This window comes from Ornithodoros turicata, chromosome 1, assembly GCF_037126465.1.
Source record: "Ornithodoros turicata isolate Travis chromosome 1, ASM3712646v1, whole genome shotgun sequence".
Taxonomy (NCBI): Eukaryota; Metazoa; Arthropoda; class Arachnida; order Ixodida; family Argasidae; genus Ornithodoros; species Ornithodoros turicata.
The window spans coordinates 167592382-167615768 of record NC_088201.1 but is presented as its reverse complement, the minus strand read 5'-3'; the positions used below and the strand labels follow the sequence as shown (position 1 = coordinate 167615768).

Here is a 23387-nt window from a genome sequence, read left to right as displayed (position 1 = left end):
ATGTGCGTCGAGGAACTTCACTAAAGCCATGAGCATGTCCTGAGCCTTATGTCCCTGGTTAAGCATGAACTGCTAATCTTAATCTCACTGCTGACTTGCCGACCCATTGCTTCAACAACTTCCTCACACACCGTTGACGAAAGATAGCTTGTATGACCGCTACCTTTGTTTGCGTGGTTGGCAATGTGGTTCCTTAAGAAGTCGTCATATTCAGAAACGAGCTCGAGTAAACCAAGATAATTTCCATTCTGTGATGATCTTATTAGCTCGTTATCACCCCGCATTGCCAGACCCCTCTCACAGCTAAACTTTATTACACTGACTATCGTTTTCAGGATACTGCTCCAGTATTTCTCCACCCCCACCGCTTGCCTTTCGAGTTCAGAGTCTACCCGGTTGAATTCGTTCTGCCGTCTCACCAAGCTAACTATCGCCTCCAGGTGATCTTTTGATATTTCATGGGTTGATAGTCTTTCGCAGGCGTGCTTCCAATTGTTGAAGCCATCAGTCGCAAGCTGACTCTGAGAGCTTGCCTGCTTTCACACAACCTGTAGCAAATGATGGGAAGCAATATTTCACAATCTCATCTCAGCCAAATAGTTCGTAACGGTACGAAAGTTTCATATGGGATCTCGTGCCAGGACTTATGATTCGCACCCTTTTCTCAATTTCTCTCCGGAACTGCGAAAGACATCCGAAATTTCTTACCTTCGCACCAACCATGCAAACTCCCCGCTTTCGCCTTGCAGAAACACGGCGATTCGTCTGTAGACAACGCAACGCTGCGTCTAGAGGCGGCGGTTACTCGGAATGGCCTAATCAGACGAGCGTCTAACGTGATCACCACGAGCGCTGCTGCAATTTCAGCCTGTCGTCAGGATGGTCGGCGGAGGACTGGAACTTGTGATCAAATACTCAAATCTGGTTTTATCAGGCCATGCTACAAAATGTTTGGCGCACGACAGTTCTTGATCAAAGCGTAACATTGGCTATAACCTCCACAGTGACCTACTATTTACACAAAAAGTAATAATTACGAGACAAGAGCACTGGTGGGGGCCCCGGGGCAAGTGCCCCGGTTGCCCCCTGAATCCGGCACTGGCGAACTACATATTATTACTTTTGAGCACGTCATTTAGTTATGGGTTTCGACAGCGAGGCCAAGGGCTGGGGTTGCAATAGCGCGATAGTCGTTATATATCCAATAATAACCACGCATGTATCTGTTGCTGGCTCTTTACTCCGGAAAAAAGCTACATTACCCACAATGAGGTTTTATTTATTACTGGCTCTACATCAGAAAACTAGATAATGCTGGCACTATACCATTCGTTGTATATTCAGAGAGTAGCAGCAATGAAACTTACCAAACAGTCTGCCCCGTCTTCTTCTGTATTATAGCACGGGCAAGGGTCCTCAGGTTGCGGTTGGTATCTGCAGGCGAGGAGACGATCGTTGTACTGTAAAATGAAGAAAACAATGTGTAAACGTTATTGTTGCTCTGTAGCACGTAGGGAGAATGTCATTATGCCGAAAAGCATGAGATATGTTCCCGATGGCGTGTAGCACGCCTCCCTCTCGCGATGACTGAGCGATAACTTCATGTTCCATCAACTCCATAAGTAGACTTAATTTACTAATGGTGTAGTCGGAGGAAAGGTAGCAGCAGTAGGATTCGAACCTATACGCTCCGATTAACGGGCAGAGATACTGGACGCACCCCAGACCAGTGATTTCCCCAGAAATTCACTGCTGGAGGGGGGGGGGATATGCTTGATGGTGAAGGTTCCACTGACATCTCTGCGCAGCTTTCCCGTTTTATTTGTACATGTTATTACGTTAGAACACAGTGCATTAGAATACAGATTCATTATGAACGGCATTTCAACATTAAGATGCATAATCACACGACCGACAAAGAAAAAAAGACTAGCACCTTGTCTCACGAAGCTCAATGAATAAGTAGCAACCAACTGTGAAAACCTTAGACGAGAAAAAAGCAGGATACCTCGCTCGATTGTGTTGGGCGCAAATGGTTCTTGATGATCGACATTGAGTTTGCGTGCCCGCACGCACTTTTGCTCGCATATGCGCGCAATATATGCCATCATTGAACAGTCACTTTCAAATGATTTTGGACAAATTCATGGTACGATCATCTGCATGACTGTGGTCCTACAGCCCAAGTTTGACAGTGCAGGATGTAATTCGCTGCGCCGGACTCTCTACCAGAACGTGTTGGTGGCCTAGCTGGGTGGGGTCACCTGAGAAATTTCAGGGGGGGGGGGTTTGCAAAAATGCAGGGGCCTGGGGGGCTGGGGGGGGGGGTAGAGAAATCTTTGCCTCAGACCGGAAGAGTATGAGTTGAACTCCACTGCTGGTCCCTCTATGGTCATTACCCAATTGCAGTTTGCAACTGAGCGTTGTGAGGCTTGCATAGAGATCTAAAAAAAGGGAAAAATTCACGAAAAAATGTTTTTTTTTTCGTCGGCTCAAAATATGGGAAAAAAACATCAGGATTTACAGACACAGTTCGGAAACGTGCACATAAAAATGTCAAACCGGCTCACTGAGGAGCGCGTACAAAAACTCGGGTTTCTTCATGCAAATCTCAATATGGTCCGCAAGCCGGGGATTCTATCCACGTCCCCCGCTCCCACATCGCTACGCCACCTTGTTTAACAAAAAGCTGACAAGTGACATTGTTATCATAATATTTCTGATTATGGGGCTCGCACGAACCCCGAAACCTCATTTCATGTCATTATTTTGCTGTTGTACGCGGCGCGTAATACATACATAAAGTAACATTCAAATGTGAATGTAAGCAAGAAGATTTTAGAGGATACTCGAGGTAACACCTCATCTGTTATCCATCATCAGTGGATACAAGTCAGACAAAACCTCGTTGCGTAGAGCTTTACTGCAGATGAGAGGTGTAAGAATATTGCTCGGTATTTTGTCCTTGCTGCCTCTACGGTTATGCAAAAGCTTTGCTCAAATGTCGCCCAATGTATTAAATGTGAATAGAAAAGTTAGAAGCTATAGTAATAGCCTCGTCTATATTTTTTTCCCAATTTTTTCCGAAAACACACGCACACACACGAAGAGTTTTTTTTTCCGGGGCCGAAATTTTCCGGAAATTTTTCATCACTAGGCTTGCGTTGTGTTTGCCCTTCTGTGTTAATTGCCTCATCCACTACTACGTTACATGAGAAAGATGACGCCCGCCTCGATTGTGAATGTGGGAGCGACTGGCAACCATGTAAAAGAGAATGTGTTGAATGCGAGTGCATGTCCCCGTTTTGCTAGCGTAGCCTGGTATGTTGACGAAAGGGTGGACACCATGGTAGCATCTGTGATCAGATATCGCGGGTTTCAACCCCACAGCTGGTGCCGTTTCTTCAACTGCCGTTATCGAATGGACCATTTCCACGTGCGCGTCGCTCCTTGCGGCGAGATTCGACATGATGGGAAGACGACAAAGCAATGATGGCAAATTAATACAACGTGGGCGTAGCTGGCATTTCTTGAGGATATAGCAGGATAACAGTTGTTTTGAATGGTATAGACTGTTCCTGTGGAAGCACATAAAACGTGATGTACCCCAAAAAACACACGAAAACTTTATTAAGGCATGTTCATAACATGCCATGATTTCATGCCAACTATCAATGCGACGCTCGTATAGTTCGACGCAACACATTACAAGCATTGCAAGCAGCTTCACAGCGCATGCGCCAACACTGGCAAAGGGAAAGACGTTGGGAACGGAGAGCGTAGCACCTGAGTTCTTCGTGATCATCCACACGAAACCATCTTGTTTCATCCGCCCAACGGCGCGAATGGAAGGCTCCCGCTTCATTCGGTGATGCTTTTACGGTGTGAATAACCATATGCCAACATTTATGCCTTTAATGTTTCGGCAGTGGACACATTATAGGTATTGCGAGAAAAAGCTTCCACAACCCTCATCACAGCCCACAGCATGTTTTCATGTCAACAAACATGGCAGCCGCCGCCAGACGTGGCTGGGCATGCGCATACGCGTATCCAGAAACTGGCCGTTCTGAGGCTTGCGCCGCGTTCGTCTTTCTACGTTTAATATGGACGATTTTAAAAAGGTGCGCCGAGCACGAGGCGCAAAGCTGCATGGGGACTTTAAGGGACACAGCTGCGTCGCCCGCTTCTGTTTATCCAGCACAAACCGGAAAAGTTGTTCTACCTCCGCCTCTGGCCGTCTCGTAATGCAGGAAGCACCGTACGTTCCCATGAGCCCTTGCGTGCCATTGGTGGCGCTTGCTTTTGTAAAAGGGCTCATTTGCAACTACGTTAACGAAATACCTCTGGAGATACGTTGACACCGCAGTTTGAATAACTGCCCTGCCGTCCTCGGTAGCTCAATCGGTAGCGTGCTGGCTTGCTGAGCTCAAGATCGCGGGTTCGATCCCGGCCGAGGGCGGTAGCAATGTGGTGGAGGTAAACAACATTGTTTCCAGCACCGTGTGTCTGAGATTGCCGGCGCACGTCCAAATTATCCGCAGTGCTACACTGTGGCGACACGTGCAACATGTCGCCACACTGCGCAGACAAACCTTACGTGTAACATCACAGTACCACTATATTTTTATTTTAATAACTGCCCTCATAATTATAATTGTGTTGTTTCTCAAGTGTTCACCAACAGCGAACGCCTATATTTGCAATACTATTTTTGAAACGTGATGGTGATCAAGACTTACGCTTGTCCCATCCTACATTTGGCAATACAAGCCTCTTTGGTGGTGCACAGCACCGCCGCAATACATACAGAAGGACAAAAAAGTCACTCTCATCGATGAGGCCCAAATAGAGCTCAAACATCACAATATATATTGATCAAACTACATCCCATTCGAGTTATGAAGCACAATTGTTTGCGCTGGCATTGCGGGAACATTGCAGATATCACATCGGCGAGCTAATATTCGGTAAGGTCACGTAAAATAGGTATGCATACCCTTGTCCTTCGTTTAGCACATGGAATTCAGAGACGCTAGTATTTTGTGGCACAATCCACGACACCAATAGGAACCCTTAAAGGGACTATGAAATTTCCCGAACCCCCATACTTTTTTTCGATGGAAACTGTTCTTCCCGCAGAGAAACTAATATGCCACAAATTTTTCCGGACGAAATCGCTCCACTCTGCGAGGAGCCCGCGCTGGAAATGTCTCTTCCGCGTTCTTCCTCTCCCGCGCATATTTCCCTGTCGATGGTGTAACTGTACGGACCGCACTTCGGTTCCCCGTTACGTCACCGGTGTTGCACAATGGCAAGTAATGCCGCGAGCTCGCGCTGTGGCTGCCGCCACTGCCGAAATCTGCCGATCGCGCGAAAGCAGCTGTCATGGAGATTTCCACTCCCGATGAACGCATACGCGGGATCCTACGGCACATGCTGCTGGCGGGATTTCTCGGCTCGGCAGCACGTCACGATGACGTGTTGCTGAGCCGGCCGTGGTCGCGTCAAGTTGCCCGTTGTGTCTCCGCTTGGCAGCTCGCCACGGCGCGGCGCCAGCTGTCCTCCCTTCACCGCTCCGTTTAAATTCGCTCCCGAGAAATCCGCTCGCGCGACGAAAGTAAAATTTCGGTTCTAGACTCAGAAAAATGTCTTCTTTCGAACGAAACGAAGAAAAAAATCGTTTCATAGTCCCTTTAACGAACATCGTATATTGAGTTTAGACCTATATTCAGACAGTTGTCAGAAGAAGTCGTTCGAAGATGTCCCCATAGTTGAGATATGTTTTCTTATTAAAATTGGCTAAAATTGGCTAATTGGCTAAAATGGCTCAGTGTGTAGCGTGTCCGCCTGCTGATCCCAAGATAGCCGGTTCAGTTTCGAAGCCACGATATTGGTCAAAGCACCTCGGCTGCATGATAACGGGTGACGAGTCACCATGATAACCTTACCGTAAGCGCCGTGTGTCGGAAACTTTTGACTCCAGATGGTCGAGATTATCCGCCGTCCTGCCCATGTGCAACGTGTCGCCGCTAAGGAAGGCTTATACCTAGAGCCTGAAGTTTTAGGGTTTTACCCGATTCTTCCCCGAATTTGCACCCCGAATTGAAGGTTCACCCTTTAGGGTGAAACCCGATTTTTACCCGGCAAATTCCCCTCACTGGGATGCCTGTAGGAATGCATTAACTTGCTTTTTTGGCAGCAAATGCAGTATCATGATCGTTTGTAATGAACCACTACAGTTAGTTTGAGTAACTGAGCCCGACTTCTCCCCGGATTTAGCATACCGGGGGTTTTTTCAACCTGAATTCGCATGAATTTAGTGCACACCTTTATTTACCCGATTTTTACCCCCCGAATTTAGAAAAAAATATTTCCCGAAAACTTCAGGCTCTACTTATACCCTTACCAGTAAACCTACTCCAATTATTATTATTATTATTATTATTATTATTATTATTATTATTATTATTATTATCGCGGGTGCGCGCTCGACCGTTCATGTAGAGTTGAAGCTGCACTTAAATTCACATGCATGCATACATAGCAAAGTGTAGAGCGCAGACGTTTCGAAGTGGACGTGTCTCTTGAATTTGGAAGTGAATTCCGTGACAGAGGCGAGGTTCATTATAGCATATAACACCACGGGGCATGTTTCCGTTGTTTGTGGAGCATAAGTGCATGCATATTTACGTAGTGTATAGTGCATAAGTGTTTGGCAGATTTTAGAACGTATCAGAGATCATTTTAGAGCTATCACGCGTTGTCCCGAATTGGGATTATGAATTTCGTACACATTTTGTATATAAAAAATTTCTGTGCAACTTTGGTGTCTGTATGTTGTAAGTATAGTTCAACCTTTGTATGCAATATGGAGAGAAGTCGAAAAATACCGAAACGAGAAAACTTCCAGTCAACATATGGTAAAGTAATTGTAGCTGGATTTCGTCGAATAACGCAAACGCAAGATGCATAACATGTATGTATGTGCCGACTCTACACGTCTATCCTGATAGCATCGCTTTCGGCTGTGTGACTGAGCAAAAATTGAACAAAATCCAGGAGCATGACATATCCCCTTGTTCAACGTACGCGTAGCATCGCACTCACAGGGTTTTAACGCAGAGACAAACACTTTCCACGAGTCGGACTCTGATGGTGATGTCAGGTAGGGCGAAGTCACCTTCGAGCAATGGAACAGCAAGGATCGGACTTATCGTGCTGCTGAAGGAGCATAATGTCCCAGATGGCCTAGAGCATAATATCAATTATTCAGACTTGTACGTAACGCGTTACAAGTAATTGCCCGTTAGTAATTGCGTTACAAGTAATTGAGTAAGTTTTCGAGTCATCGGATTACAATTTTGAGTAATCAATTACCGAATAACTAATTACTTTTCAAGTAGAGTGACTCATAATACCAATGCTCTTTGACAAATTTCCTGTGTCTTTGTTGGGCAATTCCTCCTTCCCCAATATAATGTGTCACAGTATAGGTTATGCTCCGGAATTCCTAGTGTGTCATGCGCAACTTCCTACTGTCATAATAATTGTCAGTCTCTTAGGCTTTCTATTCTTGAGCCGCCAAAGGATCAACGTCTTGACAGGGAATAAACGTACAGTCGGCTGCCTATAATTAGGCTGGTCTCTCTTCGTTGTGGTGCTTCTGCCTACGTGCAGCGCTGTCACCTCATGAACGAAGGGACCTGGGGGCTTAATCGCTTCCCACGTTCAACATAACGGCACGAGACAGCTGAACGAGTCGTTCAGGCTAACGAAACGAGCAACTTTATCGATGCTTTGCTGTTGTCACGGTAACATCTCATTGCGGCCGAAGTCTCATTACGGCCGAAAATTTCATTACGGCCGAAAATCCTTTAATCCCCAAGTGTCTCGTTACGGCCAAAGTCTCAATACGGCCGAAGGTAGTCTCATTACGGCCGAAGATGTCTCATAACGGCCAAAAAGAAAAAAGAAGCATCCACCATATTAGCTCTGTATATACTGTGTTTTATGCTTCCCAAAATGTGTCCGAGACGGTGTTCCCCCACGGCTTGTGTCACACACAATGGTTCGTGCACACAATATTGCGACAGTGTTTCATGCATCCCTCGTGAAAAATGTTTTTATTGTCATATGTGTCACACGATATTTGTATGTGTTACGCCATTTTCTCTCAGTATTCAAGCAACATCCTACTCGTTGGTTCTGTGAGCGAACTGTGTGCGTGTTCTGAAAAGTACTCCACAAGGGAGCCCACTGGGAGCTCCAGGAGCCACATGACCTATGACCATGATCTTCTCCCCCACTAGCTGCCTTCTACAATTTACGTCCACCTGAAATTTAAAAAAAGTACATAAGGCACTGAACAAAATGACATATGCTCTTGTTTGATGATGACCATAAGACATATGCTGTCAAGCAGACTTTTTTCCATATATTCAAAACATATTCAAGAATTATGGACAACAATGACAATTACGTCATAATGATGCAGCTGCATAGCCAGGAAAATATTTCAGGAGGTGTTTTATGAGGCTTGACATGGGGTGGAGGAGTCCCCCTCGTCAGTGGTTTATCCGGACCCCCCTAACGTTTTTGCCTGTGCACCCCCTATAGGGGGTGCCATTGCGATTTCAGCTTCAGATACGTCTGTAATGATATGTTAAGCTGTAATGACGTAACTATAATGATGACCTCCGCTCACAATTTTTTCCAACCCCTCTCGTGCTTGGGATTCTGAATAAACCACTTCCCCTTGTTCATTTTCGTGGGGCACTACATTAGAGCTTATGCCGCTGCACTGATGTCACAATGTTATAAGTGTGTGTCACTCTGGGCATTCGGAATTCCTCTAAGCTACAATATGTAAATTCAGAATATCCGAAGGGTAAGCATCAGATGTTACCTGCAGGCTTCATGCTGAAACGCGTGTACGCAAAACACTTCCGCCGTGGTCGGCGACGTCGTTAGTGTAATCATACACGCAAGACAATTGCGGGCACATGGAGTAGTGGCAGCAACCTGAAAACGATATATTTTCTTGTTATATATGAGTAATCAAAAATATACATTCCCACATGTTTCGTTTTGTCGTTTGTAGGAAGCGCTAGTAAGGGAACAGCACTTGGTTGGTCACATGCAAGCCACAATGCGAGAGGTGCTGATATTTCGATTACGCGATCGAAAATTAAAAGTCTAGAACCATGCACACTTCCCCATGCAACTACTTCCCAAGCATCGTGAGACATGACACCCATGACATGACACCATGTATTCACGTATAGTGTAATGTGAAATGATATGCAGGAATGAAAAAGATGCCAACATACCTGTAATCCAGTGTCCCATAAGTTTGATTCGATTTTCTGGCAGCTACCATGAAGAGCAAATGCACGATTCACAAGTTTCGTTTCGCCATTTTCATTGCTGTTAATTTCGCAAGCGTCAAGCAATCCCACGTGACCTCCTTTGGATCAGTGAAAAGTGAAAATTACTCGCGTCATGAACATATATGTTCATCTCAGCTCAAAACACGTTTTGCATGCTATAGAAGGGGCGTGGATCAATACTCTTCCTTTCGTGTTTTGATATCTTGTTGTTTTGCTACTCTCACTTTGGAGTTCGGATGGTGTCTAGCAACGTTGGGTACCTCGTTTCTTGTGTGAGCGAGTGGCTGCTGTTTACGACGTGTTCATATATCGATTTGTAGTGCTGTAATGTGCAAATTAGCGGACTTTATAGCGGCTCTCTATTTTCGATTCGTCGTTGTCTTTCGAGTAGCGCCTGTTGTTCCCGTAAAAATCGAGTTGAATGAATCGCCACAGCCCCAACGTATATCGCGCAGTGTTGACCAAGACCAAGTCTAGCAGGAATTCTGGTGAGTAATGCTTTCGTAGATTGTCTTGCTTAGTATTGTGCTGTCCACACATAGTTGGATTCTCATACGAGTAATTTAAATGAATCAAAACAGCCGAAGTGCCTGTAATAGATGTAACTCGGTATCTGTTCGTAGGTTTGCGCCGTTTCTAGTTGGTTGCGCGTTTAGGAACAACAAATTTATTCGATGACGATAAGATACCGACGATGCATCACCGTACAGCAGCATTTACTCGTATCATTGTGAGCCATATTTAATTTGGTAAAATTTGTCGTCGTATTTCTTCAAAAATAAAAGCGCAAGTCGGCGTACTTGAATTCATCTCCTTGAACTGCTTACGTCGAACGTCTGCAAATGTTGTACTTATGTGCCTTCGCGCACCACACTAGGCACAAAAGCATATCTGATTAGAATAAATACTTCAAGAGGAAGTCATTCAAATACATTGTTATTTATAGCTGGTTTTCCATTCCAGGCACGGTATGTGGCTGCACGGAGGATTCCGAAAAAGAAAAACAACAACATGGCTAATAGGATGTTGCTGCCCAGGGAGTCCTGGCCGAAGAGGTGAGCTGTTAAGATCATCATAAGGTTCTGTTGTGAAGTGAGAAATTTTGTAGTAGTGCACGAATGTTAATTCGTGCACTACTTTTATAAAAAAGAAACCAGAAATGGAAAGTTATGCATGCGTCATTTCATGAATTGTAATGTATCACTATTTGATATTCACATGTTTCCATTAAGGGAATGAACTACTGAACCTATATTCATATCATGGTCATGCTCTGTGTTTACCTGGAAGTCATATTTTTAAGGCTTGTCATTCTTTTGTCTTGATGAAGATTGATGTTAACCTTGTATGAAATAACAGACACGTATCAACACATGTGCAGCTTGTGCACATTAAAACCAGCCATGTAGAGACAAATGCTTTTGTTTAATATGCTAGCCCATTCATGGTTGCTCTTCGCTTCTTGCAGGTTTACTCATTCCAGAAGCAAGAGTTGTACCATTGTAAGGCGAATGGAAATAAACTGACATCGACTGAGATAGGTGTTCCGTCTTGGCCAGTGACTGTAGGATGGCTCCAAAAGCGTCACAACAAAGCCAATATTCATCTAGCTCTCTACAAGTAGCTAACTCCACATAGTAGCCTGCTTCACAGCAACATCAACACTACCTTGTGGGAGTACACATTACACAATATGTTGCATTGTGCTGTGGTATGATAACATACCGTTTGTCTCGCAATATGTGTATATAAATATGATAAGGGCCCTAAGGGCACAGTGCATGGCTTATACCCCGCTGAATATATTATATCCATACCTGGCTGCGACATTGCATATCAATGCAGGTTACAATACACATTTTCATATTTGGCCGTTATGAGACTGCCTTCGGCCGTATCGAGACTTTGGCCGTAATGAGACACTTGGGGATTAAAGGATTATCGGCGGTATTGAGACTTTCGGCCGTATTGAGACATCGGCCGTAATGAGACTTCGGCCGTACTGAGATACAATCGTGGTCACAATCTGTGCTCCTCGTGAAGCTTCTTTCTTTGTGGCAATTGTGTACGTTACACAGTTAATTTTTTTACACCCTTTCAGTGTAAAAATCTTGTCCCATGGCGAACACCATTTTGGTGTCGCTTTACACCGTTCAAAAAAGGTGTAAATTTGAACACCCATAAAAATATGTAATGTATGCAAAGCACCCATTCTATAGGGTGTAACATCCTGTAAACACCACATATAGAGGGTGTATTATGCAAAAAACACTGTTTGAGTGAGGTGTTTTTGAACAGTAGCACCAACTAAAAATGGTGTATTACTACATGCAGAATACTGCCTGCAGGATGTTGCATGCACTTGCAGGATGCTGTGTGTGCAGGTCAGAGGTTCTGATATGACAGTATTTCAAGGAAGTTGTGGCAATCAAGCTTGGTGCCAGCAAGTGGACTTGTGCAGCGTATTGTAGCTTCCTTTGAAACACCTCAATGAAGAACCTCTGTTCCATAAGGGCACCTGACAGGCCTCAGCGCAAGCAATATCTTTAACAGATCTGGAACAAGGAAATGGAACAAAATTCATGAGTGTCAAGTTTATTGCTAGGGCAAGGCAATTATTTATCTAAAGGACAAGTAATGTTCACTGAGAGACAAAAAAAGTAAACCTCGGAAACTCCAATGTCCCGCATACCTTACACATCGCAATACAATAGTGAGTTGTAGTTCCTTTGCATAAACATCAAGAGCGAAGGGCTGCCACACTATACGAGAGAAAGGCACGGTTTAAAGACTAATGTAAAGACAAAAAACAGATAAGAAAAAGCAACTTTTGATAATTTCACAAGTCACTGCTGTAGATATACAAATTAGGAAAGGAAATAATATCAGCCACAACTACAGTATTTGCGTATGTGTACAGTACAGTATGGTACTGTACCCTATTTGAGAATCAAGTGAAAAGAAAGTTAGAAAGAATGTTACGCAATGTACTTATCGGTGAAATTGAGCAAAGCTAAACATGTCTGTGGTCCGCACTTACTAAATGCAGAACACTATGTCAAATGAGGTATGTCAGTGGAACACCACAGCAGATGTATTCATATGGATACGAAAAGTTAGCCACTATCGGCACAGACAAAACTGAACGAACGCACACGCCAAAAAAGCACCATCACAAATGCAACATTAATAAATGACCAGGGACCTGGCAGATACATGCTGTCCAGCATGTAGTTCACATACTGTCGCAAGTAAACCCCAAACCAAAATGAAAAGTAATCACTAAATAGGGATACAGAGGTTTGAGCGAGTTGGTACATACTCATTCGATACAGCGCAACAACGAGGACAAGAAGGATCAGACAAACACAGGCACTGACTTACAACTTAAGTTTAATCTGACCCCGCAGGAAAATGAAAGGGAGAAAGTAGAAGGGAGAAGGGGAAACGAGGCTGCACAGGTCACACGAAAACGTATGACCTGTGTAGCATCGTTTCTCTTCTCCCTTCTACTATCTCCCTTTCATTTTCCTGCAGTTGCAGAATTAAACTTCAGTTGTTAGGCAGTGCCTGTGTTTGTATGATCCTTGTGGTCCTCGTTCTTGCACTGTATCGATTTTACCAACTGAGGAACTACACTTGACGCATGTAACGTGAAATAAAAAGTAACGTGCTCATCAGGCACCCTAAACATGAACTGAGCTGTCCCAACTAAAACAAGCAAAAACAGCAGGTAAGGTAATGCAGCAGCAGGGCATCACTGCATGGGTGTCACTCTGCCCTATGTGCAAGATAAACTCAGCGGGAGGGGCAGTGGCTCAATTTTCTGTAGTTTTACCGAAGTGTTTACCGTGGGTATTGAAAAAAATTATGACAGGGGTCCTTGGGCGAGCGTCACAGAGTCCAAGACATATTCTTTCAAGTGTACAAAGCACGTTGTATGGCCTTCGGCAGTACACGATTTGGAACAGCCAATATGCAGCAAGGATGGCTGCAAAACCCTCTTCTAGGTCAATCACTCTGAACAAACTGATCTTGTCTACATGAAGATGCATATGCTGTGCCTCTTCAAGGCGTGGCCCTGTGTACACCACACACGGCGTAACTGGGATGGGCGTACCCTGTTAAGGAAAAATAATATGTTTAAGTTCTTAAGCCACGGAATGCAGGTTACATACACTGACAATGCCTCCACAATGCACCAGAAAAAGTGTGTTCATTGAGTTCACCTACAGTTCTATGCTTTAGATTCCAGATACAGAAATGGCAAATGTGGCACAATTGCAGCATTACAGCCACATTATAACAGCATAAACGGAAAAAGGAAAAGAAGTCAGGTGTTGAAAGCCCTCCTATTCCCCTCACTGTTGGTGTGATGCAGTTGAATGTAATGGGTGACAAACGTTGCAGTGAATGTGCAGATTTGTGACAAATAGAGTGATAGCAAAAAAAGGAGAGACCACCATCAAACAGCGTGAACACGCACACACTAGATAACATTTAGTAGCCTAAGAAAACAATCTGTGTGACATAATTTATGAGTTACTTACATCTTTCACAAACATATCTTTTGTGGCATCGGGCTCCTTCACAGCCGAGGTCAGTATCTGGAAGGCATGGACTGCCTGCAGATCTGGAAAAGTCCAAGCACTGCACAAGATTAGGTGGTACCCATAGCAAGCTAACCTATTACAAGACTTGGTATTTTGGCCCCAACACAGTATGTCACTACCCTGATCACTCAGTTTGAGCAGTAACTTGCTCAACTGTGATTATGTCATTCTTCAGCTTAGCAAAAGTACTTACGTTTCCTACGCGTGTCTCCTATGTCTTCCCGTCCTTCATCAGTGAGCAGCAGGTCCCGACGCTCGTTCTTGCATTTGATTATGCCTTTTAGAGCAAGCTTTCGGATGCACTCCAGGGTGTTTTCCATCCCTTGTAGTGGGTGGTGGCCATAGAGCCTCGCAAATTCATTGAAGAACTAAAAACAAGAAAGGGACCTAAGTAGGGGACCGCAACACTTTACAAAGAGGGTGATAAAAGGAAAATGAACGCTATTTCTGCGACACTTGTCTTACAAATACCACTGCCTCCAGTAACAACCACAGCCAAGTTCATTGCCCACAGCAAAATGGTAGACCTCTGGCAGCACGTATAAGGCAAATACCAGTTGCTGCACACGAGAGTAATACCCCTGTCAGACGTACTAATTTAGTGTCACTTAGTTGAAGTGCACTCCGTCCCGTAATGTCACTTTCACTACGCTCCTGCTACACGGTATAAGTAAGTGTCACTAAGCAGACATGGTGATGACGATGGGCGAGCTTGAACTCCCACCAAACATCGGGGAGTGCAATATACTTTCTCGGTAAAATCGTTTTTCTTACGTCTAGAAACATTTCATAAAGATTTTCTTCGCAGTTGAAGTCGACAAGTATATTTATTTGACAAATTTTCAATCTTCTTCTTCACCTCTTTGGTGGTCTTTACTATGTCTTGCGCGTGCAACTGGCCCCCGATGTCAGCATACACTTTCGCGTTTCGCTTGGTCCTCCCATGTTCTGATAGCATGGGTTTCTATCTCAGACCATGACACCCTGTCTTTTTTGTCTTCCGTTATTCAGTGCTTCACTGCGGTTATTTCGCGATTTCGCCGGAAACACTTAACCACCGTGCAATGTCAACAAATATGGCTGCCGCGAAGTGGATTACGAACTCTACTGGGCAGTCTGTGAACGAGAGTACCGGTAAATCACGCCAAAAAATCCTTACGTCTTTCTTATATAAATCAGCGCTGTCTTAACAAACTTGTCCAAATATAAATTCCGGTTGGGTTGTTTCTTTCCTTTTCCAAAAATAAGCATTTGTTACGCAATTCCTGCCGTGGAGGCTACGTACTTGATTGTTGCAGGCAAAGTGAAGTGAGTTTGGCGAACTCACTTCATCGTAAGTGTACTTTGCATCTAGTGTCACTAAAAGATGCCGCGTGACTCGTAAAGAATGACACTTATTGCAAGTGTACTCGCTGAAAGTGACACTAAATTAGTACGTCTGACAGGGGTATAAATGTGCTGTGTTAGAGGGTGGAACTTAATTTTAGAGAAAAACATATGGCTTCTTGATCGGCTACGGGTGCTATGGCATCTCGCACGCTCTCCTTTTGCATGCTGCACCCAATGCGCACACTGCCATACACACGTTTATTTCTTCCAAAAATTGACGCTAATGCATCTGAACTCTCTACGTCAAAACATGACTTCATGAAATTTCGCCCCCCCCCAAAAAAAAACCAACATGTAAGAAAAATACAACCACAAATTTACACTCCCTCCCCTAATTTTACTAAAAAAATAAAATAAAATAAGAGTGAGGCCCTAAGCATTTGGCCTGATACTATCGACCCTCAGGGCTCTCAACAACTTCAGCCACTAGGAAATGCCAAATTTGATTATCGAAAGTGACGTGGCAATGACAAAGTGACCTTTCTTGTTGATAGGTGTGTTGTTTCCCACAGCATTCGCATACGTTAACTCTGCAGTAGTTAAAAGACACAGAATTCACAGACCCTCACAGAGTCCATCAGGTATGGGTAAGTCTGTTTGCTAGTTGCCACTGGGAGTCTCACAATAGCTGCCGTTCTTTGTTTCATTGTAGCCGCCATCCGCATATCTATAAGCTCTTCATCTGCATTGAACTTTTTAGCTTCTTTTATGAGCCATTCTTCATGAGCTGCAGCACTGTTGCAGTCTTCCCCATCCATGAAGGATGGACTTGCTTGCTACCAAAAGAAGCAGTTCGCAATTCACTCTTGCGTTGCTGTCCTAAGAAGAACAGCCATGCAGAAAGGTACAAGTAGGTGTAATATGAAGAGATGGCTACGTACTGCAAAGTTGCTTGTGTGTAGTTTCCGTCTTTTAAGCACCTCGTCAGTTTTTGAGCTGTCCTCGGTGGTAATGGCGCCATCTACCGCCTTCCTCTTCTGTTGCTTGCAATACTTGATCCTGTTCTCGTGAACTCTCCTATTATTGTGTATTTTGCGCCGCACATTTTTGAACTTTGTTTGTTTGTGAGGGAGGTTGCCCAGGATTCCTGCAGATACAGGAAGTGACAGACTAGCACAGATAGCACAAGAAAGGTGAGAACAGCATCAATGTGGCTGAGCAAAGGCCTAGGAGAAGGAACACATAAACATCATACACAAGAAGGTAGTTTGTTCCACTCTAAGCTAGCAGAGAAGTAAAAACTAGCTAATAACTAGCTACTGTGATTAGAGAACCATTTAAGGCTACATGCATCAAACCTGTGAGTGCAAGAGAGGGGTAAGTACAAAATACCAAACTTGAGAGAAAAAGGACAGTGACTTCCAAAGCCTGTCCCTGCTGAGTTTGCATCAGGTGACTTGGGCTTCGCATGTGCGTGCTTTGCAAAGTGTTCCCCATAATGTGTGCTCTCTGCATTAAGTATCATTTCCCACCTGCTCATTGACTTTTTGCAAACCCTTGTGAACTGTTTCAGTGAAGTTTTTAGACTGAAGGGCAACACATCAAATGTACGGATACAGAGGGAATGAGGTAATAAAAACTATGACTTGAGGAGATATTTTCATATGCTAAACAAAAGGAAAAACAGGTTAAAGGCACAGTGCAGCGTGTTGGGAATGAACATCTCCTGTGCTCATCATGCTTGACCCAAGATTTTAATGTATGCAGCAAAAATACAGGGTGTCCCAGAAAACGTGTCATTGAATTATAATAAAAAAACTACGCCACCTAGAATCATGCGGTCAACGGCATTTGTTCTTATTAGGTTTTTGCCACCTTGTAAAGTTAATGTCATGTACCCCAAGTTTAATTATGCAAATATTTGCGAACTAAACTCAGAAATTTGCCAAGGGAAGGTCACTTTTTTACCCCACCAATATGAAGAGCGTGCCGAATTCACTCCAATCCATGATAATTGACAGTGATATTCACGAGCTATCCCATCGGAAAAAATAGCCGAATATCATGCTTTTCGGAGCACCGGACCATAACGCACGATGTCTTTTTGAGCGCAATCGCTCGCAGTGCGACGAAAGGAGGTTCCGAAGCCAGCCCAAAGAGTGATAGTAGAAAAAGTAGTGTTCCTAAAATTGGGAGAGGGAAAGCATTATCCCAGCGAAAATCGGACGTGATAAGCCATGCCTGCGTTATCTCTTTTTGCGATGCCGGGGTGGGCTGGGTTTCCAACCTCCTTTCGTCGGACCGACGAAGATTGCGCTGAAAAATTCATCGTGCGCTATTCTGTGCGACCTCCGTAGAGCATGATGTTCGGCTATTTTTTCCGACGGGATAGCTCCTGAATATCCCTGTCAATTATCATTAATTTGAGTAAATTGGACACGCTCTTCACATTGGTGGGATAAAAAAGTGACATTTACTAGGCAAATTTCCGAGTTCAGTTCGCAAAAATTTACATAATTAAACTTACGTTACACGACATTCATATGAAGAGGTGGCAAAAACCCAGTAAGAACAAATGCCGTTGACCGCATGACTCTAGGTGGTGTAGTTTTTTTATTATAATTCAATGACACGTTTTCTGGGACACCCTGTATAATTCGGTGCCCATTTAGAGTGAGAAACAATTCTTTTTTTTTTTTTTGCACTGTAACACTGCTTTTACAGTCTCCGTGATCATCGTTCAACATTCCAGAATTCTCTCCATCTCTCTGATGTGTTGCTCTAGAAAGACACCTGGTTTCTTTGTAAGGTGAGGGTTTGTAAGTATTCCACTGCTTCGCAAAATTGTTTGATGACGATGAATATGCAAGTCAGCTATTTCAGTACCAGCAGCATCATTTGTAACACGTACAGCATTTAGAAAGCGGATACTTGACTCATGCCACGGTTGCACCCACCAGTTCAGTTGTGGTAAGCTGTAGCGCTTCATAAAAGCAAAAGTTATTGACAGCATACAGCTCTCTGAAGCCGGTATTACAAAGCTGGGCCCATGCAGCCCTCATGCAAAATACAAAATAAAGCACACAGGTAATGAATCTCGTGGACACCTGAAAACACCTGACAATGTGATGCGAACAAGCCATCTGACAACATGCCAGGTCATGCGAACAGGTGTGGCATGGTTTTTATCTCACCAGTTACGATGCACGCTACTCAGGTCACAATCTTGGTCTACCCCACATAACCTCCTCACTTGCACTGGCTGCAGTTACACTTGAGAAGCTTTTAACAAGTCCTGAGCAATGTACTTACATCGCCAGTTCCCATTACATCGCTTAAGAATGGGTATCGCTCCAGAAGCATTGACACTACCTCGGCATAGAATGCCCTACTGGGAAATCTGCGAGAGAACATGTTCTCAAAAAATACTGTAACAGCAACATCTGATAATGAAACAAAAAAAAAGGAAAATAAAATAATAATATTAAAGAATGATGCAAGCACTTGCAATACAAAAGGCACATCTAACATGTGGGACACATGGTCTATAGGGCATTCACAAGCACAGTGGTTTGAAACAGCAACAAACAGGAAGGCACTGTTGCATGAATCATATGGCATTGGGCCAGAATGACAAACGGGCCTAAGAAAGCGGTCACATGCAATGTACATACTCCACCCCAGTATCAATGTGCAGCATGCTGCGCTCACAATCAAGCATTCACAGGAATTTTTGCATGCAACTCACAGTGAACACTTGAGCATGGACTGGCAAACAGTTTCCACTATTTGGAAGTGAACTTTCTTTGTTAGCGGAACGTCAGGTCTTAGCAAAGAACCAAGCGGACCAAGGTCGGGAAATGAATAATTGACCCCGTGGTCATCATCTGGATCATCCCTGTTCAGTGGGAAAGAAGTACAGGAAAGCCCAGCCGCAAACAGAACATGAACAGAAGGATTCGTAAGCAAAGTCCAAGCCCAGGTACAACGTAAGGGACCACTAATTATATGTCTACTTACTCTACCATCTGGTATGCATCGCCAACATTGATGGATGCTTTGCCAGAAGACATGCTCGGTTCGTCCTCCTCCTCCTCTGAACAGGAAACTAAATATGGCGCATCATATAAATGACGCATGCAGGTCACAGTGATCCACTGTTCAGTGGCGTGCCCATTATACACAGCATGACATACAAGGCTGAAATGACGATGCTTTAAATATTGGACTTAAAGACAGGTACAGGCAAAAATGCATCATGTGCTGCCAATCTGATTTTTTCTTTTTTCTATGTGTGCAGTTTTCTCAACAAGGTTGGTTCAGTCAAGCAAGCACGACAGCTCACACACCTCATTTTGTACATCACAGCTGCTCCACGACATATTGCGCTAGAAGCAGCATTGCACTTAGACAAAAGGAGGAGTCGCAGCATTTCGTCCCCACGGGCGCGTTTAATCATTGGATTTGGTCCCTTGCTGCCTTGTTGCATTCCGGGATGTACAATTAGTCTCTAAACTGCTGAATAGTCCCAGACAGAGAGTCGAACCAAACCCGAACCGAAAACCGTCATTTTGGACAAAACCGAAACTGAAGCGTTAAAAAGTGCCGGTAACCAGTTCAAATAACTTGTTCATATGGAAGTAGGGGCAGAACGTTGCATGAACATAAAAAAACTTTTCGTCTTTTTTTTTCTTCTTTTATTAGCTTCGTAGCCTTGTTGTTGCTTGCCAAAAAAGTCGTGGTCTGCAGGAATGCTCTGGATTTGCTGGAGTCGCAAAATAACAACAACGATGGTAGCTCAAACCTGTTATGACAACTAATGGCTACGACATATGCGTGAATACATATAGGGTATTTCAGTTACACCCCCGGGCTAAAGAATTCGTCAACGTCTTTTTTACAAGTATCTTTCCAATACCACCTACAAGCTGCACACCATGTGAATAAGTGGGAGGCGCTCATTAGTTAAATAAAAATTCAAATGAGTTTCGTGAAAACACAGCTTCCAAAGCAGGCCGCTGTCTTCATTAAAGCGGGTAAATTCACTAAAACAGTGCTAACAACAATATAGACGACACAGCATGTATGCACTGTTTTTAAGGTGGGCGGAGTGCACGATTTTATTATGTGTGACGAACAGGCCCCAAACGGTACTTTATTCTAAAATGAGTAGTACTCATTTGGTAGTACCCCTTTTGGGACCTTTAGTTGACACATTTTAGAGAAACATCTCCGTCCAAAGCTGGTTATTTGTTGAAGTAATTAACTGGTTTCAGTTTACTATTTTTGTCTAGCCTGGTCGCGGTTAAGCGCAAACGGACTCCCTCCTATTCCCTTGTCCGCCTTGTCCTCACGCGCTTCGCTGCGACAAAAATGTGTAAACCGCAACCAATTAATTATTGCAACAAATGACCCACTCCACTCAGTGACCCACTCAGTGGGAGACCTTTCTCTAAAAGGTGTCCACTCAGTGTTGACCCACTCAGTGGGAGACTTTTCTCTAAAAGGCGTCCACTGAGAGTCCCAAAGGGGTAGTACCCATTTTAATGCCGACAGCACCCTGCTTTAGAAGATATGTTTGTTTTTTATGAAACTCATTTGAATTTTTATTTAAATAATGAGCGCCTCCCACTCATTCACACGGTACGCAGATTGCAGGTGGTATAAGAATTTTAAAACGCGAAATTCTTCGATTAGGCCACCTGTTCGCAAATTATTTAGGCAGGGGATTTAACTGAAACACCCCGTATAAGGATTAGGGGTCAACAACAGTTTTGGGCAGCATTCATGAAGCGACATATCTTATAATAAAATGCTAATCAGCCTCAGCTATACAGGATATCCACCCTAACTGCAGGACTGATCACTGACACATAGTGTGTGTGAGCCCCTTCAAAAGTAAAAGGCCATGCCACCCTCATGTTGGTCGGAACGAAAAGAAAACATTGAGGCGATTATCTGTGTGCATTTGAAGTAAAATAGGTAAAAATATGCATACTGACATAGTATGTAAGAATTGCCAATGGGTCGTAAATGGGCCGTACTCTGTTTGCACTTGCTCTGTCTTTTGTCCACAGAGACTTCACTCTTGCGCAATGCCAGCAACGCGCCCATGGCAACACGGCGGCAGTCAGTGATAACGAGATGACGTGCCTTTTACATTAAGACCCCAGGCTGAGAGCCGCACCGTCCTAATTTAACTTAACTAAAATCTTTAAAATCCACAATTCCTGGGAGCCAAAATAAGCCAATCCAACCAGCATGAAGCGTCGTTCGCTACTTAACGTATTCGCATCTAGTGACAGGCAATCAATAATTTCAATTATGATAATTACTATTTCAAAACCCGGACCTGTAATTCACGGTTATGCTCCTGTCGTAACCACTAGTAATCTTGATTTTAATATCAAGATTTTGAACGACGTTCATGCCTTCCTGTTCATTTCAAGCACTGTACCTCACAAACAGAAGTGTGCTTTAACCTGCCTGTTGTGCTTCATTCCCGCCTGTGGCAACCGAACCGATTCGTGAACCTAACCGCTTGGGGAAAAAACTTTTCAAGCCACTACACTTGTCTTCCGCAGCTGAACCGGAAATGAACCTTTATTTGTCGAACCTGAACAGAGAAACGTTTCGGTTCGACTCTCTGGTCCTAGCCAATTCATCCCTAAGTGGCACATGCACAAACAGCAGATGACACAGCAGAAGGAGCTTAGTGAGTGCCAAAATGGTGCAGTGGCTATAGCATCAGGTTTTTAAACAAAAGGGTTCAAGGTTCGAATCCCAGATGGGGAAGTTCCTGAACGCCAACGACAAAGCCCTGAGAGAGCAGACAAAGACGACCACGACGCACATCTCAAATGCACTTGAAAATTTATTATTCAAAGTCGAGAAAATATACATTAAGGAGGTGAAAAGGGAGAAAGGAACAGCTTCAACTGATCAGTGAAAGGGATGGAAGGTCTATTTAGGACATTTCCAGAACCACGTATTTCTTGAGTTTCCAAAATAGAACTCTTTTCATACTGTCAGGTTCTCTGGCCACAACCCTGACATCCCCCCAATCTACTTCGCAGTTCCCACACAGTTTTAGGTGCTCGACTATTTTATTATGGATTTGCGTGAATTTCCGACATATACCATTTCCGACAAGGGTAGTGTCCGAAATAGTCCAGTCATGGTCTATGATGTAGGTTAGCGTCATGAAAAGCTCAAAGTCCCGCATGGTCATAATTCATGTCATTATTCAATTTCCAACAAGAGTAGTCTGAAATAGTGCAGTCACAGTATACAATGCAGGATTTAGTCATGACAAGCCCATAAAATCCCACATACTCATAGATCATAGTATTATACTCTGCAATGAGGTTACTCCGATACAGTCTAGTTATAGTCTATGATGTAGGTTGTAATGAAAAGCTCAAAGTCCCGCATAGTCATAATGTCATTATACCATTTCCGACAACGGTAGTGTCTGAAATAGTCCAGTCATAGTCTATAATGTAGGTTATAGTCATGAAAAGGTCATAAAGTCCCGCATAGTCATAATTCATGTAATTATACCATTTCCGACAAGGGTAACCCGAAATAGTCCAGTCATAGTTTATAATGTAGGTTATAGTCATCAAATGCTCATAAATCCCCGCATAGTCATAATAAGTCATGTCATTATTCAATTTCCAACAAGAGTAGTCCGAAATAGTTCAGTCATAGTCTATAATGTAGGTTATAGTTATAAAAAGCTTATAAAATCCCGCATAGTCATAAGTAATGCATTATTCAATTTCCAACAAGAGTAGTCCGAAATAGTTCAGCCATAGTATACAATGCAGGTTTTAGTCATGAAAAGCCCATAAAATCCCACATAGTCATAGATCATGGTATTATACTCTCTGCAATGAGGTTACCCCGAAATAGTCCAGTTATAGTCTATAATGTATGTTATAGTCATGAAAACCTCATAAAATCCCGCATAGTCATAATTCATGTCATTATACCATTTCCAACAAGGGTGGTCCGAAATAGTCCAGTCATGGACTATAATATAGGTTAT

General features: G+C 43.6%; 1 protein-coding gene and 1 long non-coding RNA gene across 2 annotated transcripts in view; both read right to left on the bottom strand.

Moving 5' to 3' along the window:
- The window catches only part of LOC135372722 (uncharacterized), a 92950-nt gene that overhangs the window by 58461 nt on the left and 11102 nt on the right, over positions 1-23387 (bottom strand). The window contains exon 3 of the mRNA XM_064606216.1: positions 1368-1460. Within this exon, the coding sequence (XP_064462286.1) occupies positions 1368-1460 (93 nt within the window). The remainder of the gene's footprint in view (positions 1-1367; positions 1461-23387) is intronic.
- Positions 8055-9488, bottom strand: LOC135372709 (uncharacterized). Its single transcript, XR_010416076.1, has 3 exons — positions 9333-9488; positions 8909-9024; positions 8055-8336 (listed from the first exon to the last, which is right to left on the bottom strand). It is a non-coding gene; the product is annotated as an uncharacterized LOC135372709 (long non-coding RNA).